Source organism: Corvus hawaiiensis, chromosome 15 (assembly GCF_020740725.1).
Source record: "Corvus hawaiiensis isolate bCorHaw1 chromosome 15, bCorHaw1.pri.cur, whole genome shotgun sequence".
Classification (NCBI taxonomy): Eukaryota; Metazoa; Chordata; class Aves; order Passeriformes; family Corvidae; genus Corvus; species Corvus hawaiiensis.
Window position 1 is genome coordinate 8,771,433 of NC_063227.1, and position 21,178 is coordinate 8,792,610.

Genomic DNA, 21,178 nt, shown 5'->3' on the forward strand with positions numbered 1-21,178 from the left:
ACATCCATAACGTCAGGAAGCTCTACACTGAAAAAGAAATGATCCTTTCTTTACAAAGAGACAGAAATCTTCAACAGACATCCAACATATCCCTTCAAGGTATCCATGTGTGACTTTAGATTCTCTACAACCATTCCTGGTTTTGCCCAGAGTCAGACATCTCAGTAACACAATAAACAGGACAGTTTCAAAGCATGTCAGTTCAAAATCTGTCTGCAATACTTTGCAAGGATTTACCTCTTTGTTTTTCCTCTTGGGAAGACAGAGGGTCACAAGGCCTCTGAAAGTGGTAGGAGCATAAGTTCCATTTGAAGTCAATAGGATTTGTAATCCTAAATCCCTCAAATGCCTTTGAAAACCTCTGAAGATGTGTGTCTTGACAAAAGCATCAACTTTGCCTTTCCTTTGACACTGAAGTTCCATTTCCCTAAAGACAGAGAATCTCCACTCTTAAGCTCTAACCTGTATAAGCCCCCAATGATATTCCTGCAAGGTACAGAATATACAAGGAACATGTCTGACAGTGAAATACAGAAATAGATGTAAAGTGGAATTTTCAAAAGCACCTTCAGAGGCTTCCAATAAGTATTTTCTTCCTAAACACTTCAGTAATTTCGAATTTTTTTTTCCTGGTATGGCTATTGTTTCCAGTCCAGTCCTGGACACCATTAGAATGTTTTTTATTGGTTTTTTTCCTATCCTGTGGTGGCTGGCTTGGAAATATTTGAAAGTACCGCCATAACTTAAAAACTCACCAAGACAAAGTACAAAATGTCATTTACAGAGCCTGCATCTGAAACAGCAGCATATACACAACACCATTTCCTCTTTAAAATCAGCCCTGAAATTCTTACATTACAGCTGGTTTCAAAGAATTGGCCCCTTGAGTGTTAGGAAATGCAGTAGTTACATTTGTGACATTAATTTAGCAAAGCCTTTAACATGAAAGAAAATGAATGCGAAGATTCCTGTTTTAAATTGCATGTTAAACCAAGATTCATGGTTACAGAGAATGTCTCTGAGCACACTTTTCATCACTGAATGTAAAGTGGAATGGATGGGGATTAAAAAACGTGGTGAAAAAAAAACTGAGATGAGTCAAACTCTTATACATTAACCACCTCAAGCTGTGACTAAATTGGGAACGAGATGTAACTATGAATATAGCTCTCCACTAATGCACAGGACAGACAGAGGAAGAGAGGCATAAAGCATAAGGGGATATCACAAAATAGCGGAAGACAACCACGAAATGTGTACTGAGTTTACCTTGATCAAATGGCTTGTTTGGATTCCAGTTTCTGAAATAATCATCCTAAATGGGGATAAAAAAAAAAAGAAAATTCAGGAAAAATACAATCAGTATTTTCAGTACAATTTTACACAAATAAAATACAAATGAAACAACTCATGTTTTGATTCTAACATTTTTAGCTCAAATCAGATAAGACTATCAACAGGTTGTGTCCTAAAGAGTAGTTAATGCAGGTTGGAAATTAAAGAATAAAAGTCTTTGGCTTCAGCACCTTGAATTTTTCTTCGGGATTGTTTTTCAAAGTACACCCATTATTAAATATTTTATAATAACTCTGTATTATTTCACGTTAGTCTACAGTCTTTGAAAACAAAGACCGTATTGTTCAGATAGTGTAACAAGGTCCACACCAGCCTGGTGTGGTGGAAGATCAGCCAAGTAAATTCAAAGACACATCCATTTGGACACATGTAAATCACACCATTGTGAATGTACAGAAATACAGGAGCAATATTGCAAACATTACTTAAAGTAGAACAACTTCCAGGAGCACTTGCAGCGAATATTTTTGTCACTGTTCCCCCTATTAAACTTTAAAACTTTTCTGAAATCTGATGTAAAGAGATCATTGTGCTGTGAGTGTTGTGGTTCTGTTTTACACAATTCTCACTGGATTTTACACTGGAGAAAACAGAGACTGTCAGAGTGCGTGGCCAAATAATGATTCTGTTGCAAACTAGTCTCTCTGCAGAAAGAATGGAAAACTCTTCCATGTGTTGGATCAATCTGTATTCTGTGTACTTAGCAAATATTTATCTGAAGGCAAAGTTTTCCCTGCTTCAGAGTGCCATCAACCCTAGTGCTGAAGAACTGGGATTTAAGCCCAACTGATATATCAGTTTCAGCATACCCTGTGTATCTCACTTGTGTCCTCTTTGAGAGGATGTGATAACAACAGAATAATCTATTCGACATGAGGAAGAATAAAAAATTTCTACAACACTGTCCTATCTTTCTGCATATTAATCTTTGTTTCCTTTTTAATATATCCAGTATTCATTTCCTGAGGGATGCCACTAAAGAGAGGTATTCATCAAGCTGTCCAGAATGACACCTAGATTTCTTTTTCCTGCCAGGACGGTAACTAAAAACCCATCAGTGTGAATAAGACATCTAAATTATTTCTTCCATAGGGCTTCATTTACCATTTTTCTCCAGTACACTGAATTTCATGTACTCTCATGCTATCCAGTCACCCTAACCTGGAATATTTTGGAGACTTGGAAGTCAGCATGACTTTATGGGTTCAGAACAGGCTGTTACAGGAGGAGTGAGGACTCCACAGCCCCAGTGAACACCAGGAGATGCATCTCATGTTCCTTTCTGAACACTAGGGACAGCATGGAGAACTATGGATTGTTCTCCTGCTCTTCTGTGCCTTCTCTGGGACACACAAGCATGGGCAAATGCTGGGTTAGATCAAATTATTCTGCATGACTAGCAGGAGGAAATGTATTTATTTTTTCACCAATATATTTGTGCTCGGTGTCATACTGACTTCATGGACAGTGATAATGTTCCACAATAACAGCAAAGACTATTATTCATAATCTATTTCAGATACATTAAAAGTATCCATATGGGTTTTTTTCCACAAGTACAGGGTTTGGCACCAGAAATAGAACCGCAGGCTTGCCTTTGAATTCCACAGCTTTGCTAATACAAAAGCCCCTCATGGATATAAAATGCTTTGTAACTGATGATGGTGCACTGCTAAATTCACCAAGCACTAATCACTTTTCAGAATGTGTTGGGTTTTCAGCTTTTATAGCAGAATATTTTTCAGCAACAAAATATTCTTTTTTTTGCCTGCTTACATTTTTCTCCAAGGTGTTGCTTTGCTGCTGGGTTTTCAGCATCAGAAACTGTTAAATAATTCAACTCCCAACAAGGATTTCTTATGCTGGTGGCATATGAAATAAGGATTGGAAAGGGGGTTTATCTCAATTTCAGTGTCAAAGGAATATTTTACAAAAAATGCACCTTCCTCACAAAAATACCTACAACAGAGCCATCTCTTCTGTAGATCTATTATTCCTCCTCTTCTCCTTCACACAGATCTGTTTAGTATTCCATTTTGAAAATTGAAACTATGTTTATTTTAGAATGTGCCTGAAACCACAGTATGATAATGTAGAAAGCACACAAGAAAAAATACAGGAAAAAACCCCTAAAAGGTGGAATAGAGAAAACCGTTGAGATTTTCAATACATAAACCTCCTTATTATTTATAGGAGTAAATAATGACTATACATACGTTAGAGCAATACAGTCAATAGCAGTTTGTGTTGGGTTGACCCTGAGTTGATGGACAGTCTTTAAGACCAATTACGCTTCTCACAATTTACATATTTAAACCGCACGGAAAGGCGGGACTTCCCCTTTTTGGTCGGAGCTCGCCTGCTGGAAGGTAGGGGGGCTCCGAGCCTCCCGGCCCCGCTGGGCCGGGCCGGGGCCACTGCCCCTTTCCCCCTTTCCCATCGCTGCGGCACGGACCCTGGGTCACTGAGGGGGACTGTCCCAGAGCCGCAGGCAGCTAAAACCAGCCATGGACTGCTCACAGCTAAACCCATCCAGCGCGGCTTCTGGGGACAGGCGGGTCCCTCTCCTCTCCATGCGGAGCCGGCGGAGCCAGCGGGAGCCGGCAGAGCCTCCTGTCTGCAGCCAGCACACTCCGTGCTGAACTGAAGAGGACACCACGCGGCCAGCAGCACAGAGGGAGCGAGGCTTTCCCCACCGTAAAGCCCGAACAAGAACACTCTTCAACACGGCGGCTTCAGAGTCAGAGAGAAAGAGAAGTGAGTCACGTGGGATGGAGCTGAGCATGGCGACGGGAGAAAAGAGGGCGGTGCCGCGATTCTGGCGCGCAGCTTAAAAGAAACCTTCTTGCATGCTGTGGTAAGAAACTGTAATACCACAAACTGTTTGTCTCTTTAATCCATTTGAAGAACATGGAGGGGGGGGGGGGGGGTGGAGAATCAACGTGTGCCTATGAAGTTTGTGAAGAGTGCCTATGCCAGGCTATATAGAAGTAGTAAGAGGCTGTTAGAGACTTGTGGCGAAGAAAAGCCTCTGTGTGCAGGCCAAAATAACTTATCCTTAAAAAGATGAATAACCCCATGTGATGGCCCATGTTCTGTAGTGTGAAAGAACTGTGAAATTCTTCATGGGAGAGATGTTCTACACACAGCAGACTGTTTGTTTCCGGGCGGGTCTGCTATTGGTGGCAGTTTGGGAACCACGTGCAACTGAAGGAAAACCCTTTTTTCCTTAAGCATAAGAGAGAGACTTTTCAAGAACTGCAACACTGACTAACATCCCATGTTCTGTTATCCCTTGTGTGAGCTGGATAAAAGGAGAGAAGTGCTGGAAAGAGGGAGGGGGGGGAATTTACTTTAATTTTGTTTTGTTGTTTTCTCTTTACTTTTAATTCTGTTAGTAATAAAGCTCTTTCATTGTACTGCAACTGTTTAAGGTTTGTGCCTGCTTTGCTTTTCTCCTAATTCTTATCTCACAGAAGGAAAATAAGTAAATAATGAATATTTTGAATCAAAACCACTACATTTAATTGGTGTTTCCGCCCGGTTTCAAACTCAACCCGCTACACAGTTCAAAATAACTTATGCCAGTTGGACAACTGTCCTGTTTCAGCTGGAATAGAATTAATTTTCCTCTTAGCAGCTGGTACAGCACTGATCTAGGATGAGAATAATGTTGATAACACACTGATGTTCTAGTTGTTGCTAAGGAGTGTTTACTCCAAGCCAAAGACTCTTCAGTTTCCTAGGTTTCTTCCCAGGTTACTGACCACCCAACCAGGATGAAGAGGTGGACAACTTATTCTATAAGCAACTGGAGAATGTTTCAGGATCATCACTCTTTGTTCTTGTAGGCGACTTCAACCTACCAGACATATGCTGGGAACTTCATACAGCAGAGAAAAGGCAGTCTAGAAAGTTTTTAGAGTGTGTGGAGGATAACTTTTTGCCGCAGCTGGTGGGCAAACCCACCAGGGGAGGGACTATGTTAGACCTGTTGTTCACAAATAGGGATGGACTGGGGGGTGATGTGGAGGTTGGAGGCTGCTTGGGGCACAGTGATCATGAAATTATAGAATTCTCGGTAATTGATGAAATCAGGAGGAATATCAATAAGACCTTTACTTTGGCCTGTTTAAGAGACTTATTCAGAGAGTTCCTTGGGAAACAGCCCTTGAAAACAAAGGAGTTCAGGAGAGATGGGCGTGTTTCAAAACAGAGATCTTGAGGGCGCAAGAACAGACTGTCCCTGTGTGCCAAAAGATGAGTCGATGAGGCAAACATCCAGCCTGGATGAGCAACAAGGTTTTGAAGGAACTTGGAAATAAAAAGAAGATGTATCGTCTATTGAAGGTGAGTCGGGTTTCTCAGAAAGTGTTTAAGGGGGCTGCTAGGGCATGTAGAAAAAAAATTAGGGAGGCCAAAGCTCAGTTCGAACTTAAATTGGCAACTTCTGTTAAAAGTAATAAAAAAAGTTTTTACAAATATATTAATGGTAAAAGGAAGGGTAAGACTGACCTTTGTTCCTTATTGGATGAGGCAGGTAACCTAGTAACTAAAGATGAGGAGAAGGCGGAAGTGCTTAATGCCTTCTTTGCCTCAGTCTTTAGTGGGAAGACAGCTTGTCCTCTAGACAACTGTCCTCAGGGGTTCATAGATGGTGTCAGAGAGCAGAATGGTCCTCTTGTTATCCAAGAAGAGGCAGTCAGAGAACTGCTGAGACACTTGGATATTTATAAATCAATGGGACCAGATGGGATCCATCCCAGGGTGATGAGGGAGCTGGCAGATGAGCTTGCAAAACCGCTCTCTATCATCTACCAAGAGTCGTGGCAAGGTTCCAGATGACTGGAAGCTGGCTAATGTGATGCCCATTTACAAAAAGGGTAGGAAGGAGGATCCTGGTAATTATAGACCAGTTAGCCTGACCTCAGTACCACGTATGGTAATGGAACAGTTTATACTGAGTGCTATCACGCAGCACTTACAGGATGGCCAGGGCATCACACCCAGCCAGCATAGGGTAGGTCGTGTTTGACCAACCCGATCTCCTTTTACGACCAGGAGACCCACCTGGTAGGTGTGGGAAAGGCTATGGATGTTGTCTATTTGGACTTCAGCAAGGCCTTTGACACTGTCTCCCACAGCATACTCCTGGAAAAGCTGCAGCCCACAGCTTGGACAGGAGCACTCTTTGCTGGGTCAGGAACTGGCTGGATGGCCGGGCCCAGAGAGTGATGGTGAATGGGGCTGCATCCAGCTGGCGGCCAGTCACTAGTGGTGTTCCTCAGGGTTCTGTGCTGGGGCCAGTTCTGTTCAATATTTTTATTGATGACATAAATGAGGGTACTGAGTCTTTCATTAGTGAATTTGCAGATGACACTAAGCTGGGAGCTTGTGTCAATCTATTGGAAGGAAGGAGGGCTCTGCAGAGACTTGTATCGATTGGATGGATGGGCAGAGTCCAACAGGATGAAGTTTAGTAAGTCTAAGTGCCGAGTTCTGCATTTTGGCCACAAAAATCCCCAACAACATTACAAACTGGGGAGAGTGTGGCTGGACAGTGTCCAGGTGGAAAGGAACCTGGGGGTGCTGGTCGACAGCGACTGAATATGAGCCAGCAGTGTGCCTTGGTGGCCAAGAAGGCCAGTGGCATCCTGGCCTGTATTAGGAATTGTGTGGCCAGCAGGAGCAGGAAGGTCATTCTTCCCCTGTACTCGGCACTGGTAAGGCCACATCTTGAGTAGTGTGTCCAGTTCTGGGCCCCTCAGTTTAGGAGGGACATCGAGATGCTTGAGTGTGTCCAGAGGAGGGCAACAAGGCTGGTGAGCGGCTTGGAACACAAGCCCTATGAGGAATGATTGAGGGAACTGGGATTGTTTAGCCTAGAGAAAAGGAGACTCAGAGGTGACCTTATCGCTCTCTACAACTTCCTGAAAGGAGGCTGTAGACAGGTGGGGGTTGGTCTCTTCCACCAGGCAGCAACTGACAGAACAAGAGGACACTGTCTCAAGCTGCATCAAGGAAGGTATAGGTTGGATATCAGGAAAAAGTTTTTCACGGAAAGAATAATAAAGTACTGGAATGGTCTACCCAGGGAGGTGGTAGAGTCACCATCTCTGGATGTGTTTAAAAAAAGACTGGACATGGCACTTGGTGCCATAGTCTAGTTGAGGTGTTAGGACATGGGTTGAACTCAATGATCTTGGAGGTCTCTTCCAACCTCATTATTCTGTGATTCTGTGATTCTGTGATTCAGAGAGGAGCTGGGAGGAAGAACGGCCAGTACAAGTGACCCAAACTGGCCAAAGGGATATTCCAAACCTTAAAGGCCAGAATATAAATTGCCGTGAGTTGGTCAGTGCTGGGGCACCAGCTGGGCACTGCTCAGCAGGTAGTGAAAACTGTACTGGGCATTACTTGTCTTTCTTACGGTTTATTCATCTGTCTTTTTGACATTTTTATTGTTATTATTACTAAGCTGTTCTTATCACTACTCATGGGGTTTACCTTTTTTTCTCCCCCAATTCTCCTCCCTATTCACCCAGGTAAGTGGAGAGGGTGAGGATGTGAGGTAACAGCTGGGTGGTACCTGGATTAAACCACAAGGACACAAAATACAGCACCAGGGCTTCACTTCAGCATTGATACCAGCAACAACTGAGACTGAAGGGTTATGGCACCATAAAGGTGAAATTCACTCTCTGGATATGGCTGAGCAGCAAATCTGTGTCACATTTAAATACACACCTAAAGCTCTGACTCAGAAGCAGACAGGGCTTTGTGCCAGTACTCAGGAAGGTGCTGAGATTTATAACAATATCCTCAAATGGCTTTTGTTAGAAGGTGAAACTCGGATTGCCTCTGAAGGAATACCATCATTTCACTGTAACTTCTTCCAACAGAGAAGTCGCATATATATACATACATATATATATACATATTCATATATATATATATGCACAATCAACTTGATAAAAGAGATTTAAATTTCCCATTCAGTAAAACACCTTCCTGACAGAAAGCAATCTATGCATTTCTGAGCGTTCTACTGGGGCTGATACTAATGTGCTAAAAATCGTTTTTTGCCTTCCGTAACAAATGAAACTTATGCAATTTTCATATTAACATGTTAATTAATCAATATTAGCACATTAATAATTAACATGTACCAATGCATTTCATTTATAACAATATAAACAGTTGATCATAAGAGTTTAAAATATAGAATGAATTATGATATATTGTAAATATTTTTATTCACTCTATGGATATTTACAAGTTAAAATTGAAAAACGTACCTCAACTTCCTGAACACGTAAGCATTACAAATGAGAAAAGAAGAAAGAATGAAATAAAGCAATATAAAATTAGGTTAACATTCATCAATTTTCTCCTTAGTGGGCTTTTAAATGTGAAATCACTTATTTCAGATGACCTTCACCCCCAAATGAAACAATTTGCTCTCTTTCTTTTCTGCCCTTTCCACCTCTGCTGCCATGACCCAGTTTTTATCTGCTACACTATTAGCCAAATGTCATTCTATTAACATGTTTCTTTCTTGTAGAGCACCAAAAAAGGTTTTTTTCATTCGTATTGGCAGGCAAAACCACCAGAAAGTGTTCTTGCACACACTCATATGTACATACTTGGTATAACAGAGACGTAATTTAATTTTTTTCCTAGCTGACTTTTAAGACTATTTATTGGATGGACTTTGAAGGGAATGCAAAACCAGGCACAGGGCCACTTCAATATAGCAGGTGACAGCAACTGGGAAAAATTTTTGATGAACAAATATTTGAAAATACCTTTCTTCTTGCATAGAATTCACACTTTGAAGGTTTCACCTATGGTTCAGTGACTGCATATGACTAAGTCAATCTTTTAATTAATTGAAGGGACTCTGCACACCTAAAATCACGCATGAAAAGAGAAGAGCTGATACTGCAAGCCAAGGCTGGATCTGAGGCCCTTAGCTCAACTCAGTGTTATATAAAAGTGAAATGTTGGCTTGGCCTCTGCAACTGGCTCCTTACAGACTCCGAGTCTCACATCACAGGTTAAAGATTCAACTTCCAAGTTCAGGAAAAGAAATTCAGCTCCTGTCAAACTGGGCCCGATGAAATTCTTGAGGGAATCTAGAGTTCTGTTCTCACTATGTGTGGGTAAGGTGTTCAGCAAGATTCTTTTCTGCCCCCTTTACAAAGTCTATTTCCTGCCTGAGGTGGGTAACAGCCTGGGATGGCAAGGCAGGGAACCCAGGGGCCCCTCACACAGAAAGAAGCTCACCTGTGACTTCCACCACCCCAATTAAATTGCAAGACTTGGGACAAGAGCTGCCTTTTCAGTTCTGCATCTGTTCACCACTGAGCATCATGGAACCCTTCTTCTAGATTTTACCCTCAGGAAATTTAACTTAGAAATCAGTTGTGAACATAACAAATGAAAAAAAAATATAAAAGCAAATATGAATTGCTAGACTTGGGCCTCAGTTCTTCACTGCATTTTTATTATGTTGCTTTGAGCCATCAAGAGATTAGAGGAACCACATTTTCAAAGAATCACAGAGTTGGAAGGGACCCACAAGGATCATCAAGTTCAACTCATCATCAAGCAAATGGCCCACATGGGGACCAAAACGGTGACCATGGCATCACTGGCACCATATTCTAAAATCCATTTTGCCACATCATGCATAATAAATTGTTGTTTCTTAAGAAGACCAAAATGATCCTTTATCATTCAATATGTGGGTGTCAAATCCAGCCAACTTAGATTGATGTGCCATCAACAAAGTCAATCAAGAGAATAATCATATCTTAAACTAAGTATGCAAGGGGCATGTTAAAAACACTACTTTAACAGTTCACAAGAAGTTTATAACAATCACAACTTTCAAAAATCTCATTCATCAGAACCCTTAGATTCATCAGAATTCATAGATTGGGTTCTGATTTGCAAAAAAAATCAAACCTTGAAGTAGACTTGGGTCTAATACAATTTCCTGTTAGTCATCTCAGAAAAGTCAGCAAATAGAAATTGTCCCTAAGACCAGAACATTAATATGAGACCACTCTCCTCTCCTATTACCCCTCCTATCACTGTAATAACAATAGTTAAAAAAAAAATGAAATTAATGGCAAAACCAAACACATTTATCCTCTTTTCCCCTACCAACTAAGAAAGTAAACAACGGCTTCCTGTTCTCCTGAAGTTTAAGCATTAAAGTTATTCCCACTAATCCTACTCTTTTGTCACTTTGAGTTTAGTTATTACCTAAGACTTGATATTTTGGAAGAGTTAATGAAGCATGGATAATTTAACGCACAAACACTCTCTACACTTACTTTATTTACTTGTCAAAAAGAAGCTCTTGCAAGATGCTCTTATTTATAAATACAGCCAAACATTAGCTAAATGGGTTCATAAATATTTATATTTGTTGCATTAATTGAGCTTATAAGTTATTTGTATGACTCAAGCAGAAATGAGATGCTGACTGAAAACATTCCCCTGATTTTGTACCTTTCAGAACCAGCTCAGCTCAGTTTGCTCCTCTAAGGCCTGGGAGGACCCCTCAGAACTGGAGGAACCTGCAAGGTGCAAACTCATCAGGAAAGCCTCATCACAGAGCCCTACTGAGGAACCTCCTACACAAAGGGAGTAACCCCGGGACTGACAGAGACCCCTGAGGGGTAATCTTCATTCCTAGCCCCTCCCAGTCAACATGAGTTTAAATTTCTAAGTATTGCCAGGATGGACATTTATTAACACTGCTTTGCAGCCTGCTCAGTATTTCCCTCTTTCACCTTCCATCTATGAATAAACCTTTTACCCTCATAAGGATCAGCTGGAAAAAGTGGTAATTACCAGCTCATTGCTTTTGTTAAAATTAGCTCCAGAAAGATGCAGCTGCATTTTCTGCCTCTCTACCTTGCAGTGCAGAAGATCATTCCAACACCAAGCAGTGTTAAAACACCAGCTGCTGCTTGCTAAAGTCAATCTAGCCTGTCATAAATATCTCCCCAAGGCCTATTGCCTGTTTTAAGCAAATAGCTTGTGTCAGCAAATTACACATTATTTATTTATCTATTTATTTTTTATTTGCTTAAGAGGAAGAGAATGTATTTTACCCACTGAGTACTTCAGTGAACAAAGCTCCCCAATGAGATGTTGTTACGTTAAGACATCTCTAACCAACTCTGTGCTCTCTCTCTCTCCCAGGAATCAGACAACTGCATCCAAACAGGATGCTTTGGCTTAGTGAATTAGTAATGCTGGTGCTGGAGATGTTTAGCTTTAAATTTTGTATGGGAAAGCTTTAATTTAGTGAGAAATGTCCCAGAAAAGCCAGGAATATCCGGGTTTACTGAAAGAGCTCCCAGCATGAAGTGGCGACACTGAGAGAATCCATGGCAGAAGGAAGCAGTGCCACATGTAACGAAAAGTCTGAAGATGTCAGGATCTGCCTAGAATGCTAAGCCACTAATAAAAACATAATGAATTGATAAAAGTATAACCATTCACATTGGATTCATATATAATGGCAAGTACATTAATAGTGGTTTAATAGTAACAGTATAAAATTCATAAATACTTATCCCAATGAGTCCTCAGATGTGTATGGCATTGAAAAGCTCCTTGACCATATCTTACAATCTCAGATTTCCCGTGAGACTCAAATTCTCAGTACACAGACTTTCGCTCAGCTACCACTAATGTGCAAAACCAACTTCTTCTGGCCATATTAATGGCCCAGAATGTTACTGGGTTTCTTATTTTCAAAAATTAAAAGGTATTTTTGGTTGGTGTTTTTTTATGCTGTATTAGGAAAGAAGATTTGCTACTCCTGCTTTGCTGAAAGACTTTTCCAGAAGTTTCCATGAGCAATACTGAGAAAGTGGCAGGTGAAACTTTCAGCATAGACTTTTCTTACCCACACTCACAATCATTCATTGGGGTGGCAAAAATTTTAACAATTAAACTAAAATATTTGGAAAAAATTGAAATATATTCCTTACCCTTGAGCCCATATAAGGTAGAATAAGAACTGTCATTCTTTACGACTCAGTCACATGGACTTTTACATAGAAATCTTCCAGCTGCTCTCTTGAGTTTTGCAGTTGGTTGTTTTTGTTGGGGTTTTGGTTTGGGGTTTTTTTGGTTTGGGTTTTTTTTGGTGGTTGTTTTTGTTTGTTGTTTTTTTTTTTTAAGAAAAATATAGTAAGAATTAAAAATATTTCTTAAAAAACCCCAAACCACTCTTTGTTTATCCAAAATAAACAAAGCCAGAGTGTATGTCTACAATGGTGAGGGCAAACAGATGCTCATTTTGTCTGCTTGTGCTCCAAGCAGGATGAATGAGGGCCAGCTGTGAGCCAGAGCTGCTGTAGCACAGCCCTGTGCCAGCACACATGGCTGATAGAGCTGATTTATTTGGGTGACTGGGACAATCACACAACTCTCTGTGCTGAATTATCTAAAACTGGGGGGCTGGCAGGGAAAAAGTGCCTTGATTTTATTATTCTTTGCTCTCGCTTTTGGCAGACTAACTTTAGAACCACAATTCACTTCTGCCCAAACTCTTCCCCTCATTAGCATGTGCTAAAGAGCCTGTTACCCCTGCTTGCATTAAATAATTCTCTCTAACTTCACGTTCATAAAGCTTTTCTTACTGCAGTGTGTCCCACCAGTGCCAGCAGGTTATGCTGCAGGCTGGACAGCTCTCGCAAGGCCAGAAAGGCAAAACTCCCAAGGGATGGACTCACTGATCCCTGCTGGGCTGGATGTGCCGTGCTGTGCCACAACTCCAAGGCCAGATTGAACACTGGAATGGGAACCATCAACTCCCACTTCCCCAAACTGAGCAGCACCCAGTCAGACAGGAAGAAAGAAGAAGAGCCAGAGATTACAAAAATATATTCCCTCTCCTTCCAGGTGGAATTCCTTAAAGCAGCATTATTTCTGGTCTCTGAACTAATGCTAGGCATGAATTCCCAGCTGGATAGCCAGGTTAACTCACTGCCTCTGGTGAGCCTTACAAGGTTCCAACTAATGCACAAAAATAACAGAAGTGCCCACTATGTGAAATGAAGATTCAGAGGTCACAACCTGGCCTAATGATGCTTTCTCACATCATCATTTGCTTGTTTTCCACTTATCAAAACCACCGTGCCTTTATCTCAGTTTATAATTGCAAATACTGGTGGGGAATGGCCCCTGCAGGTTCTCTACAGAGAGAATAGCATTGTTAATAAATCATATTCTCAACAGGGGTAATACTGAAAACAAACCTTGAAAGGAGAGCTGCTAAACTCTTTCCACATCTTAATTTTCAGTCAAAAATTCAAATTACATGCTTAGAAAGCAATTGTTTTTAGGCAGCTTGAAAGCCAAACACATTAAGCTTGAAGGTTATAAAGCCATTGGCAATGTGACTTCACTTTCCGTACCCTTGTTGCTTTGACAGTACATCTGCAGGAGCTGTTTTTGACACAAGCTCTGGTTCTTTTTAGCTGATCATTTTGGGGTTGTATCTGGAGAATAACACCCACATAAAAAAAATCTAATGCTACCATTGCTTTCACATATGAGAACTGCTTTACAGCAAATAAAAATTTGCATAATGATTAAATACATAACTATTTCTTGGTTTATTTTACAAGAAGCTTTCAGAAATTTGTTCTGAGTCATATGATTTTTTTTTTTTAAATTTACCACTGTGGGAATAATCTCATTATGAAATAAAGTGATAATTATCCTAATATCAAAGTTATAAAATAAAAGTTATGCATAAAATACTGATGTTCCACTTAGACACACAAATCCCAGTGGTCAAAACATACAAGGAAACAAACAGCAGTTGAATAAAATCAACTTACGCAACTTTGATATTTAGGGACACAATTTTCTGTAGAGACAATGAGATTAGCTACAATATCCCAAGTTTTTCAAATACTTATTTAAATGCATAACTAATGACTGGAAAGAGACTGTATGAATTATACTGGATTATGAGCAATGCACTGTCCCTGGGAGCACACAGGCATTTCTTTCTACTTCATTTGTAGCTTCAAGGAAAATCTAGGTCCAAGTATCGTCGAGAAAAACCTTCAGAAAAGGTGAAATCAAACATGCTGCTGTTGAAAAGGACAATTTTGCAGCCCTTTAGCCAGTTTTAGCCAATATTTGAAATTTCTTAGAACTGCATCAGAAAGAAGCAGCCATGGGCAACCAGTCCATGACATAACCAGCTGCTGAGTGTGGGAGAGGGTTGTACACATTTTAGATCAGAAACCCTGTGAGCCATTACAAATGTGCAGTTTCCATTCCAGTTTATAACATCATTTTCTTAATTGTCTCTGACATTTTATCCATTCTAACAACAACAAAAAAAAGAACACTACACCAAAATCATTATGCAAAACTGAGGGCGGGTTAATGGGAGCAAACCAGTGAAAAACGTGCGGCAGTTGCTGCAAACAGAAATGCTGCTTCCCTCAGGGAAAGGCTCCTCACTTTGGTTGTCACCAACAACTTGAACACCCAGCAGGTTATTTTAAGTACCGTGCTCAGTTTATAAAAGCTATCATGTGATGAAGGTGTCCATAATAATTGGGGCTGGTTGATTCAGTCATCAAAGTCACAGAATGATTTGGGTTGGAAGGGACCTTAAAGGTCATCCAGTTCCAAGCCATGGTGCCACTCACTAGACCAGGTTGCTCAGGGCCCCATCCAACCTGGCCTTGAACACTTTCAGGGATGGGACATCCACAAGTGAAGTCCTTTCATTCAAGAAAGTCCTTAAAGTCCTTCATGACGCTTTTTGCTACTGACAGACTTGTGTTATCTCTACCCATTTTCTGAAAAATCACTGGAGATGCACGAACATAACTTTTTTTACTGACAGTTCCTCATTAATTTCTTATTCTGATTAAATAAGATTTTTCTGAATATTAAGAAACTAATTGGCTGTGTCAGTTGTAAAGCAACAACAAGTTACCTTTTCTCAGTGACTGCTACTTGCCATCAGGCTGAAGCAATAGTATTTTGTAGAGAAACAGGCTTTTTTGGAATGGTATTTCAAAGGATTTAGCTCAAATAATCAATAATAATAACAGAAAAAAAGGAAGCTAAAAAGGCCAAAGAAACAAAATACTCTGATTCAGGCATCAGATAGCTAAACTGCAGTAATGGCTCCAGTGGGATTTAAATGCCAAGGCTGTTGGTGTCCACAGCACAAAGATTGCCATTATCTTTGACCCTACTTTATTTTAGCAGAAGAGAGCACTTGACTGCTCAATTTGAGCATCATTTGTTTTAAGAAGTTCACAGAACACTGTCCAAAGGCAACTTCAGATCCATGCTGAACATTTTAAGCCACGAAAGTCTTGCATTTGTAATGGAAGAAAGTGCTCTAATTTGCACACCTCTGTTTGCTAGGAGGACTCCTCAGCTGCAAAGGAACACCAGTGCTACTGGATGAAGATTTTACTCCATCTCAGTATCATCACCTCAAGGAGGGAGTGAGACAGTGCCCCCTCATACCCCAGGCACTAATCCCAGAATTGCTCACCCCAAAAGTACTGCTGCAAATACTACCTCATAATGTCAGCTAGAAGTTGATAACAATCCCCATTATCTTGTTATATTTGGACTCTTTGTTTCAGAATCACATCAAACAAGGGAGCAGAAAGGTTCAAACATAATACACTGATGTTACATGTTTTCAGAAACTTTGATCATTTTATTTATGCTTCCACTGGCCCTTAATTCATCATTTAAGATTTGTAATTGTGTACATAGGGAATTTCACACAGTAAACACTCCAGAAACAACATTCAGTATCAATTACTGACACATGTTCAGAGCTGCTTTAGAAAAGGATAAATTATAAATAGGAAATTATATATTGTATTAAGCTCCTACAGCTGTGATCATGATGATAAAGCAACATTTAAGCTAAGTTCAGATAAAATTGAGAAAACTAAGTGACCTTTCATTTCTTCCAGTAGCATGCACTGGGATCAAGGACACACATCTGAAAGAGTCTCCTGCAGGAAGATATAATGCACTCCTGAGGCTGCCAGAACATGAGCCTCTGCATCAGTGGTAGAAGGACAGTATGTAGTGTGGCATGGAGTGAACAATGACTTGAGAAAGAAAGACATAGCAAAACTTTATTTTCCAATCTCAGGAACCTTCTAACCAAATACCTGTGGCTCAAGAGAATACAGAGCTCCCAGCTCTCAAACTTTTTGAACTGTTCAGCTGTAAATAGAAGTCTGCTCCTGATCTCTAGACATAATAGTTGCTCACTCTTAAAGGGATTAAGTCATGAAATGTGTCTAAAGAAAATCAAAACATCATTTGAACGAAGAATAGAACCTGAAAAAGCCAGCATTGACAGAGATCTGAAGAGTACAGAAGGTGACAGAGAATTCTTTAAGAAAAAGAGAACATCTGCATTTTGATGAGCTGTAATTTTACACCTGAGGTCTAGTACAACTAGCTATTTAATTCTAACAACTGAGAAAATAGTTCAAACCTGCAGTGTAACTAATCTCCAAACCTTAGAGAGATAAAATCAAAGGAAATGTGTACTTTAGAGAGCAGCTGCAACTACAGGATATGGAATTAAAGAAATGTGCTGAGGATCTCTGAAAACATGCTCTACAAGATTTAAAACACTAAATTGCCTGGCAATTTTGAGAAACTGTGGCTGCCCCATCCCTGGAAGTGTTCACGGCCAGGCTGGATGGGGCTTGGAGCAACCTGGGATAGTGGAAGGTGGCCCTGCCCATGGCAGGGGGTTGTGATGAGATGATCTCTAACGTCTCTTGCAACACAACACATTCTGTGATTCTGTGATAATACAGTGTCATTAAAATACTGATGGAATAAAGACACATGTTTTAGTAAGGCAGAGAAGATAATTTTTACATTAAAGCTGTAATGTCTACCTGTAGGTTCTCTCAGACAGCTCAAATTGGACATTACACTTCAAACCCACTAACATTCCATACTCCACAAGATTAAATTCATCTCCACAAACACTACGAAGCTTCTAATTCACTCATGTTTCAGATTTCTGAGAAACTAAATAACAGAAGCTCTTGCTCCAATGGAGTTTGAACAGATAAATAAGGCACCATTATTTAAGGAATAATTTGAAATGCGTTAAATCTGTTGTAAGCTAACAATGAAATGAATTATAATAATGTGTTAATAGGGAAACACAAACCAAACTTTTACAATTGCTTAGAAACAAACATCTGGGGACTTGCCTCGTTCTAACTGAGTTATAGAGTCAGGAATGTGACTGCTCAGCTGCAGCAACATTCATTTAGATTATTACCTTGCATGGCATTGTCATTCCTGACACTGTATTTTGGCAGATTCCAAGAAGGCTGTCAAGCCATTTGTCAGCTCAGTCAAACATAATATGAGCTGGAGGAATATTTCAACAGAGGTGAACTCATTTTCACCCAAGCATTTTGAGAAATGTTTGTGAGGGAAACTGCAACCTGAATTCAAGAGAAAAAAAATCCAGATGAATGAAAAATATCCTAGTGAATTTTAATATTAGCTGAAGGACTCTTCTAGATCTCCCAGTTTGTTTAGTCCTCAGAAAATTATGGTTAACCACACTGAGACACTGAGGCTGCCACAGGACATGTTTAAAGGAAACAGCATGCGCTTGTTTTCATGTTAGAATCCTGCAATCAGTTAATAAAATGCAAATTATGGTTTAGTGTATCACTTCTTAACAGAGGACTGAGAACATCTGATGCCTGAGGAGCACTTATGTGACAGAGGAAGGACCAGACCCTTCAGCAGTGGCAATTTAGACAAGCAGGTTTGTAACTGTATCTTATGGAAGGAAAGCAGATATACAATAAGGCTCCTACAGTGCAGATTCTGACACCTCCATCAACACGGGGTGTCTGGGGACTGGATTTGCAGAATGGGATGATTCATTCTGAGGATCCAGCATCTGCTCTGCTCATTAAGTTCACACTTTGCAGCAGACTTGTTCCATCCTGATCCCCTGCACTGGTCTCTTGGCTGTTAGGTTCACGTATCTCCAAACACATCTTGTTTTCTCCTTTCATCAGTAAAGAATCCATTTCACATGCTCTGCAACGCAGGGAGTGCAGTGACTGGAAACAAGTGGGAGGTTTGTTTCTGAGGTAGACTGGGATGGAAACTAAAACGCTAATGAAGAAATGCCCTGTGTTCACTGCACACTACTTCAAGACCTTCAAGGACTAAAATAGATCCTGATTAAATAGAGGATGGTTAAATCTAGAGCATGCGAGCTGAACTGCTGTGGGATGAGCAGTAATACTGACTGAAGAGAAAGCGAGGGGAAAGTCTGACCCAGTGTGAGATGAATCCAGAAAGTGAAGTACAACGCAGTAGCAAAAGGGCAAGCAGAAACCACAAGAGCCATCTGCCAACAGACCATATTCTGCACTTTTTAACCGTTCTTTTCCTTATAGCAGACCCTCTTCTGAGATTACATCTATAGTTCACCTCTGAGACAAGCTGGTAGATCCCGAAATTTGCTGGAAGGCACCATTATACATCGGTAACTATCCTTTCAAAAATCAAGTGTCATTAATCATGACAAGAGCCATGAAGAGCTTGAAGAAAATGGCCACAATGAATCTCACATCTGCTCAGAAGGATGAATAAACATACACCCCACACCAACGTCCCTGAAGGAAACAGCACTGCTTTATTTGGCTGTGTTTTGGCTCAGTACAATCCCCTCCTCTCTATATCTATAAATGGGGTAAAAAAAAAAAAATGGAGCCGTGATTTTTGAAAAACCCACACTAAATCAATATACTTAGAACTTCAAATAACCATATTCAATATTCTGTCTGACTCTTTGCAACTGTAAGGTGTGAACCTGTAGTGTGCTGTCCTGGCTACCATATCTGTGCAATTACGCTCTCAACTGCAGCCCTTTGCTTTCTTTAAGACTGCCTCCAGTGACTGGTTTTCAGCTTATTGTATCTAGTTCTGTATGCTTAATTTCACATTCCTGCCTCAAAAAAAAAAATCATCAACATTTCAGAATAAGGTGGGGAAGCAAAATTTCATTACTCAGAAATTTTCATAATTCTGGATTTTAAGACCTTCAGTATCTTCTGAGTGGCCCTTCAGTTCCGCAGCTTTTCTCCTGAAGGTTTGCATTGACATTAAAGAGAACTGCACAATTACCTGTACATCTTTTATTTCTTTCTGCAGAGTTCAGTGGTTCTGTGGTTTACGAACACTGGAAAGATTCCTCTGTGACTGCTGACAACTCCAGCAACAAAAGGAGTGTTTACTAAAGATTGTTAGCAGTTGCTTTTGTTCTGTGCTTATTGCTTCAACTTTAGTATACAACTACCTAAAGCATTTCTCATTACTTGCATTTCTTCTGTTGGCTCAGATTTTCTTCTTAGTTTTGCATTCAATCAGACTAAAACTCCTTTGCGCTCACTGATCTGTTAAATTTCTCTTAACTTCATACTGGCTTTCAGACACCCGTGTTACATTTCTTAGCAAAAGACAGCTTACAGTTAACCCTATTCTGTCTCTTTCCTATTTTCATCCAAATACCTGTAACTTGTTCTTCAGGATATGCACCCAACTTCTTTATTTCCTCTTTTTATGAGCTTAGCCTGGCTGTTTGGCTTTCTGCAATCAGCATCTCCAATGTATTCTCACTACCTTTCACTCTGGCAATTCTTTATGTTAGAAAAACAACTCCTGTTCTGCTTTCTATTTCACTTCTGGCTGTCATCGAGATACCATGATTTTTCACCGTCTGTCCCAATGTATTTGATGGATTGTCACTAGAGTTTCTCTCTCCTAAATGTCCTTGATATCTTTAATTACCTATTTCTCTCTGTTTACTTCGCACTCACTGGGACAGATTATATAAATCAGGAGTACGTGAACTGAAATGAACAGATTTGTACAGACGTAAAAGTGACAGAAATGAGAGCAGAATACAGACTAAAGAAATAACACCTAATATCTTTCTATATATATAATGGAAAATCATGGCTGAGAATTTACAGCTTCTTCCTATGCTTAAGCATAACAGATTCCTTTCTGTCATCTGCAGCAACAGCAGTGGCAAAAACAGCGATTCATGACTTGCTGACGCTGTAGAGTAAAACAAAGTTACATGTCTATTTCTTATCTGTCTTTATAATAAAAGAAAATTTGAAGGAATTTCCTGAAAATTTATTATTTAGGGGGTGCTCATACAAACCTGCCTTTCTTCACCATCCTGCCACTTCCAGATTCTTCACATCTTTTTTGGTGTTCTGATATCATTTACTTATTTGTACCTATAGTACTTGTCATCTAGACAATGGATTGCTTCCTACTTTATATTTCAAAGCCAGACAATATCAGTTTCTAGAGAAAGTTGAACTAGATTGTAGTTTATTTGCTTGAAGTTTTAATCATCCAGTGGTTCTGTGAAAACTGAGCTGAAGAGTTTATCCCTAGAAAAATGGACATTTGCTACATCCCCTGCACCTACCTCAACAACTTACTGTCAGTGAGCTCAAAGCGTAATAACCTTCTCAGTTTATGACAATTCCAGCATTTCCACACTGATTATATCTGAATCTAGTTTCAGTCCATTCTAGCCAGGCAATAACATTGCATATTTTTCATTTAATGAATTAAAATTTCCACTTCACTAAGAAGAAACCCTCCAAGTGCTTCTAATCCACAATCACTTCCCATGTGTTATTTGAGCAGTCAGGTTTCTCTTCTTTGATGGTGAAGGTTGCAAAGCACCTTT

At 40.1% G+C, this 21,178-nt stretch overlaps 1 protein-coding gene across 2 annotated transcripts in view; it reads right to left on the reverse strand.

Annotated features, from left to right (window-relative positions):
- Window positions 1-21,178, reverse strand: part of SPOCK1 (SPARC (osteonectin), cwcv and kazal like domains proteoglycan 1) — a 281,576-nt gene that overhangs the window by 188,339 nt on the left and 72,059 nt on the right. The window contains exons 3-4 of one of the 2 annotated variants that reach the window (XM_048319807.1): window positions 8,655-8,663; window positions 1,270-1,315 (exon numbers count right to left, since the gene is read on the reverse strand). In XM_048319807.1, the coding sequence (XP_048175764.1) occupies window positions 1,270-1,315; window positions 8,655-8,663 (55 nt within the window). The remainder of the gene's footprint in view (window positions 1-1,269; window positions 1,316-8,654; window positions 8,664-21,178) is intronic. The other variant, XM_048319809.1, reaches the window with a different exon arrangement.